This window comes from Triticum dicoccoides, chromosome 7A, assembly GCF_002162155.2.
Source record: "Triticum dicoccoides isolate Atlit2015 ecotype Zavitan chromosome 7A, WEW_v2.0, whole genome shotgun sequence".
NCBI lineage: Eukaryota > Viridiplantae > Streptophyta > Magnoliopsida > Poales > Poaceae > Triticum > Triticum dicoccoides.
In genome coordinates, this window is record NC_041392.1 from 7,304,096 (window position 1) to 7,311,299 (window position 7,204).

Consider the following 7,204-nt stretch of genomic DNA (forward strand, 5'->3'; position numbering starts at 1 on the left):
TTATTGCTTCTGAAACTTACAATTTTGTTGCTCGTAGGTTAAGAAACTTATGATTTTGTTGGACGCTCGTACTAAGTTTCAAAGCTGAAAGTTAAAACTTATGATTTTGTCGGACGATTTTGTCGGTTGCTCCTACTAAGTTTCAAAAGTTAAAACTTAGCGAAATTTTGAAATTCATCAAAACGTATTCAAAATGAATGTTATTTGAAAGCCCTCGTCACCAGAAACTCGAATATGCAAACCAAACTTAATTTAGAATTTTGATTCAAAAGATATAGAAGATTGAAAATCAAAAGCAAAAGTGATAAGGGGGTTGGTTGTTTGCCCCACCCCTACATGGTACAAATCCTTCCATGTAGCTTCTATCTATTCTAAAATTCAGTGTGATACAGTAGAATTTGATATATTCAATCTCTCTCTCTCTCTCTCTCTCTCTCTCTCACACACACACACACACACGTGCGCGCGCGCCATATGCGACAAATTTGATGCAGCAGTATTCTGACGGGATATCATCCTTTGCACATGATCGTGTCCATAGCAATGGTAGATGAGCAGTCTGTATCTAATTAACATCACAAGCAAACGTACAGTCCCTTTCTCTCTCATTTTCATGGCTATAGCTAGGGCGGGCGAGCAGTCCGTCTCTAACATCACGCACAAGTCAGAAGCAAAAAGGCGTTTTGCTTCGTGGACCAAGCTGGTGTTTTTTGTTTTGAGAATTGCACAGGTTAATTTTAGGTGTGAGAATCGTACTAAACTGGCATGCTCATCTTATCATTTTCAGCATAGGAATATGAGGCATAGTGCTTGATTAGATTTTCTTGTTTATCTCAAAAAAGAAAAGATTAGATTTTTCTTGTTATATGTCTGTAGATGACCTACAAATAACAACCTTCCTGTTTACCTCCTCATACATACTCACAAGTGCATAGGCATGGCCAGCTCGTCAGCGTTGGAGTTCACCGTGAGGAGGAAACTTGCGGTGCTTGTGCCGCCCGCGGCCCCTACGCCGCGGGAGCTGAAGAGGCTCTCCGACATCGACCACCAGGACGGGCTTCGCTTTCAGGTCCCCATCATCCACTTCTTTCGGCAGCATGACGGCCGGGACGACGACCCTGCGCCTGTACTACGCGGCGCCATAGCGGCGGTGCTCGTGCACTACTACCCGTTCGCGGGGCGGCTGAGGGAGCTCGAGGGCCGCAAGCTCGCCGTCGACTGCACCGGCGAGGGCGTGCTGTTCGTCGAGGCTGATGCCGACGTCTGCCTCGACCAGTTTGATGCGGCCCTGGGGCCGCCCTTCCCGTGCCTCGACGAGCTCCTATTCGACGTCCCCGGTTCCTGCGGTATCCTCGACTGCCCGCTCCTCCTTTTTCAGGTATGCTTTCCTCAACTTTCCGCGTTGATAAACCTAAAAAAAAACAGTCGAGACTTTTCACAAAAAATGCACTGGATTATAAACAGGAAAGTAATGCAATTTTCAGAATCGGCTGAGGCTTTTAAAATCCATCTAAAATGTACCTTATAACTATATAACGTGTCATCCAATACTGAGCCTCCTGCATGCATGCAGGTGACACGGCTCGCTTGCGGAGGCTTCGTCATGGCTGTGAGGGTACAGCACACGATGGCAGATGCGGCGGGGATGGTGCAGCTCCTGGGTGCTATCGCGGAGCTGGCTCGGGGTGCGCCGGCGCCAACAGTGCAGCCGGTGTGGGGGCGCGAGCTGCTGCAGGCGCCGCTGCTGAACGATGATGTACTACTCCCACCGCGCTTTGCGCACCGTGAGTACGATGATGTGATGGACATGAATGACGCCATCGTGCCCTTTGAATTCATAGTGCACCACTCCTTCTTCATTGGATGGCGGGAGATCTCTGCCATCCGATCCCACCTCCCGTCGGCTCTCAGCCGCGAAGCTACCAACTTCGAGGTCATCACGGGGTGCCTGTGGAGGTGCCGCACGACAGCTCTGGCCCCCCATGCCGACGAGGAAATGAGGATGATCTGTACCGTCAACATCCGTGGCAAAAAAGACACTATCATCCCCGTCGGCTACTATGGCAACGCCTTCGCTTCCCCGGTCGCCATTTCCACGGCCGGTGACTTGCTCGCCAACCCTGTGAGCTATGCCGTGGAGCTGGTGATGAAGGCGAAGCGGGAGGTGGATGTGGAGTACATCCTCTCCGTGGCAGCGCTCATGGCACAACGCGGGCGGCCACACTTTGCGGTGGCACACACCTACCTCGTGTCGGACGTGAGCAAGGTTGGAATCCGCGACCTTGACTTCGGCTGGGGCAAGCCGGTGTATGCCGGTCCGGCGAAGGGCGGAGTCGTCGACATACCAGGCGTTGCCAGCTTCTTCATTGCTGTAAGGAATGCCATGGGCGAGGAGGGTATCTCAGTCCCCGTGTGCATGCCTGGCCCCACCATGGACAAGTTCGTTAACGAGATGGGCAAGCTCATGCGCCCGGCATCGGCTGACACGTTTTCCAAGATGTGATCTGCAATCTGAGTTTGAATCATCATCTGGTAACACGGTTTCAATTGACCATCAAAATGAGTGCTTGTACCTGAAATCTCGACCGACTACATGCTTCTGCGTTTAGTCACTTTCTTCTTTAGCAAACAATGTAAGTATGATTTAAATAATTAATAAAGATAGCCATGACGGCTTTCCCCTAAAAAAATCAGAATACTATATATCTAGGGTTGTGCTATGCGTCGGTCGACGGATCTTTTAAGAAGATCCACCCGCTCAACAACCATTAGATTTGGCGTTATCCAACGACCCACTTCCATCCTCACTACTGCAACAAACACGGTGTTGCAGAACCCTTTGTAACAAAGCTCGTGTTGCAGAAACATTTGTAATAGAGTTTTTTTTCCAGCTTCATCTTTTTGCAATAGAGATGATGTTGCGGAAAGAGCTTCTGCAACATCGGTGATGTTGCAGAATCTTTTTGTAATGAAAGGATGTCGCAGCGCACTGTCGTTGTTGCCGTCGCCGTTGTTGCAGAAACTCGCCACGCGTGCGTCCGCACAGCCTGACGGGCATCGGCAGCTTCCGATGCACGAGGTCGACCCGACGGTGTCATAGAAACTTCTGCGACGGGGACCTCCAGTCTAGATCAAGCCGCGACAGAGGTGGCATGGCGCTTACCGTTGACACCTGGGTGGCTTCCACGGCGACCGCTCGAACCCAGCCTCCCTTCATGGTCGGGAGGCCACCGCCGGCGGAGGTTGTGTCATTATCATTGCCCTCCCTCACGCGGTGCCTTCCTGGTGGGTCTGCAACAAACCGCTTGTTGTGGTCTGCCTTTTGAAATTGGTGCCCAGTTGCAAGAATATACTATGTGGCTAACGTTTCAGTGAAGAAAAGGATGAGGGAGGGATGCGGTGTATGGGCCCATGATGACGTGTGGAAGACGTAGGACGTCAAACAAAAGATCAGTCGGTTGAGCACCAGCTTTTCCCATATCTATATCAATACCCATATATAGTGTGGGAATAACTTACATTGTCATCCATTGAATCTACTTCATGTAACGGTTGAGAATTGTCAAACCCAAGAGTTGTAGCCGTCAGATCAATTCTTGTGTTGTACCAGATCCTTCCACTTGGTCATGGCTTGCTCGACGTGGACTCCCTAAAGCTTTCCACACATATTCATTTTATTTCCATGCCCTGTTTTCATGTTGAGTCTGAACAAGCAGCAATAAAGAGATTGGCCCATATCAGAGGAGCACAATTAAAAAATATATTAGGGGTGAGAAAAAAACGCCACGACAAAGAAAAAAAAATATTGTAAACTAATGATAACCCAAGAGTAAGGGATCAGTTATAGCCTTTTCGATAAGTAAGATTGTCGAACCCAACGAGGATTTAAAAGGTAAGATTAATATTCTCTCAAGTTCTATCAACGACTGATACAACTCTACGTGCAATGTTTTCTTTACCTAGAAATAAAAAATAAACTACTCTGTAGGTGTAATGGGATATATTTGCAAGATAATAAAGAACGTGGAAATAAAAGTTAGGTGTTATTTAAATAAAAGTGAAATAAAATAAGTATAGCGATTATGGAAAAGTGGTGGTTGGATGTGCGGTATTGTACATATGAAATTGATAACTAAACAGATAACCATCATTGCAGTTTTATGTGTGGGAAAGGCCTCTGCTATCCCTTCCTCGGAATTTTATGCACTTATAATTGGAACTATTAATAAGTATCCGCGACTACTAACAAAGTTCATTAAGGTAAGCCCAACCCTAGCATTAAGATAAATTTGGTCCATGTTCATCCCATATGCAACGACTCGCGAACTGGGGTTGAGGTTTCTATAATCAATCACATATTGCAACACCCTAAAGCGTAATCCATATACGTGTGCGCTTATATGATGGGCACCAAAGGACAAAAAAACATGTCACTCAAACATATCATGATCACCAACTAATCTATAGGACAAGAAGAAATTACTCACACATGAAATCTATAGCATCAACAACCATATTCAAGTATAGGGTTACAGCGGGTTGCGGGAGAGTGAACAGCTGAATAAAGAGGGAGGAAGATGAGTGAGGTGTTGATGAAGTTGATGGAGATGGTCGGAGTGACGATGCTTCCCCTAGCGGTTCTATGGCACCACCAGAAGAGAGGGGGGGCGAGGGCCTCCTGCTTCTTCTTCTTCTTCTTCTTCTTCCATGGCCTTCCCCCAAGATGGGATTGGAGAAGGATTCCCCCACCGGTCCTTGGCCGCCATGGCTCCCTGAGGGCGGAACCCCACTGAGATTGGATCTTTCTCTGTTTTCGCTACTGTTTATGTGGCCGAGCACCATTTCCTAAATATCTGGAGATTCGTAACTCTGATCGGGCTGGAATTTTGCACTTTTTTTTTTCATAAATTAGCTTTGTTGCGCCCGAAGTAGAGCTCCAACCACCTTACGGTCTAGCCACATGGATGGTTGGCGCGGTTGGGCCCCATGCCGCACGGTCTATCCATGTGGCTCCCACATGTGTAGTCTTGCGTTGATTCATCCACCAAAAATTCTAATATATTCTATACGAAATCCACACAAAAATTAAGGTCATTCTGGCTCCGTCAATTTTTCACCTAAAAACCCAAAAAAAGGAATTGGCATTTGGCACACGCGGTTAATAGGTTAGTCTAAACAAAAATAATATAAAGTATTGCCAAAAGTATATAAAAGTGGTATGGTAATAGCATGAAACAATAAAAAATTATAAATACTTCGGAGACGTGTTTGCTAACATGGATGAACTGAGCTTGCTCAGATGGTGGGTTCTTTGTGGTGGAACGTGTCGACGAGGGTTAAGTCTTAGACTTGGCATTGATGCTCGCATTTTTTCTAGATTTATTTCAGCATTTTCAGCGATATTCGTTCTGTGGGAGTAGACGTTCTCGTCGACTATGGAAACGCTTGTAGTGACTTTGCACTGGATGTTGTTCTGGACATGCATGTATTTGTTTCATGGGGCTAAATTATACTGCAATCGGCCTTCTTGTCCGTAGCAATCAGATTATGATTATCATAAATCCTAGTACATATTGTCACACTACTAGGGAAAAGCTTATAGGCAGACGCTTACTAGTAGCACGGGTTTATACCCCTCGCTACTGCTATTTACTAGTAGCGCGGGTTTATAATCCTCGCTACTACTAAGTTGATAGTAGTAGCACAGGTTTATAACCCTCGCTACTAATAAGTGGTCTCTACCGTGTCCCCGGGACAATGCCATAGTAGTAGCGAGGGGTATAAACCCGTGCTATTACTAAGCTGATAGTAGTAGCGCGGGTTTATACCCCTCGCTACTAGTAAGTACAGGATTTTTTAATAGCCCTGAAATCCCCATCTCCTCCCCCAAATCCCTCCTTTCTTCCGCCAGTCTCTCCTCTCTCTCTTCATACGCTCTCACATGGACCTCTTGCCCATGCGCCCCTCCTCCTCCATCTCGCCGAAAGAGGCCGCCGCCTCGCGCCACCGGCGTCTAGGAGCTCGTCGATCTTCCACCGGCATCTAGGAGCTCGCGGTCTTCCACCGGCGTCTAGGAGGCCGCCTCTTCGCGCCACCACGCTGGAGCACCTCACCACCGGTGACCAGCCCCGCCGCTCCCTCCATCTCCTTCCTCTCTCCCTCGGTTTTCTTTTTCTCTCTCTTTCTTTGGTTTGACTCACCCTCCCATGTCCATGCCCGTGCAGGTCGACGACCAGGAGCTATCTGGCATGGTCAGGAAGAGGAGCCCCATGCAGCCACCGCCGGATCTAGTCTGTCGCTGCCCGTTCATGCCTGCGGCGACCCCAACCGTCGCTGGATCGGACCACTGGTGCCAGACAACACGCACGGGATCGAGATTTTTTTTGTTTTTGAAATAATAGTAGTAGCGCGGGGTATAAGACCCGCTACAGATAATTAGTAGTAGCGCGGGTGGCATCCGCGCTACTACTAACAAATGTAGTAGTAGCGCGGGTGGCACCAGCGATACTACTACTAGTTAGCTATAGCGCCGTAGTAGTAGCGCGGGCAGCCGCGCTACTACTAGCTATTTATCCGGCGCTAATACTAGGCGTTTCCCTAGTAGTGTCAACCTGCTAGTGTACTATTAAAAGTTTCAATCAGACTGGTTACCGGTGCCATTTCTAGTTGACCTTATTCATTCAGTATTTGGGTAAAACACTGCCTTTGAGCAAGTTCTTTTTAGCTAATGAATTCAGTGGAGCCTTAGATCTATTAATCACGTGTCAGTAAATTAAAATAACTGTAGCTAATGTTTGGTCCGTTTTTGTTGTTTCAGATGATAAACCGAAGGTATTGTCATATAAGCTTGTGTTACACATATGCAAATAGGATTTTGGCAGGTGCCAAGACATGGCATTTACTATGTTAGATATGTAGTGATCATAACATATAGGCTTGTCTGTTGGTTTAGGTGGTTAACGTTGGTTTAGACGCTTAGCGTGGTGCGTCTTGGCAGCCTATATTCTACCCTGGTAATGCTGTGTCGATGTGCCTTGTGGCTGTACGCATGGAAGCGGTACCTCGCAAGGAAGGAAAATCGTTGTGTACATTGACAGACTCCAAAGTTCTGTCAAAAATGTAAATCATAATATCAGTATGTCGCTGATATCTCCACGAACTACCATGGAAACCTATAAGGTTGTAAAAATTATCTTTAGAAATG

The 7,204-nt window shown here is 47.1% G+C and overlaps 1 protein-coding gene across 1 annotated transcript; it reads left to right on the plus strand.

The window, feature by feature from the left end:
• The first annotated feature begins 770 nt into the window (after positions 1-770).
• Positions 771-2,841, plus strand: LOC119331165 (benzyl alcohol O-benzoyltransferase-like). The gene is made up of 2 exons (XM_037604339.1): positions 771-1,378; positions 1,574-2,841. Exons 1-2 carry the CDS (start codon positions 938-940, stop codon positions 2,501-2,503), a joined length of 1,371 nt encoding a protein of 456 aa, XP_037460236.1. The 5' UTR covers positions 771-937; the 3' UTR covers positions 2,504-2,841.
• Positions 2,842-7,204: the final 4,363 nt, after the last annotated feature.

Coding starts and splice junctions, on each gene's coding strand:
- LOC119331165 (XM_037604339.1), top strand. CDS start 938: ATGGCCAGCTCGTCAGCGTTGGAGTTCACCGTGAGGAGGAAACTTGCG. Junction 1,379..1,573: donor GCCCGCTCCTCCTTTTTCAG/GTATGCTTTCCT, acceptor GCATGCATGCAG/GTGACACGGCTCGCTTGCGG.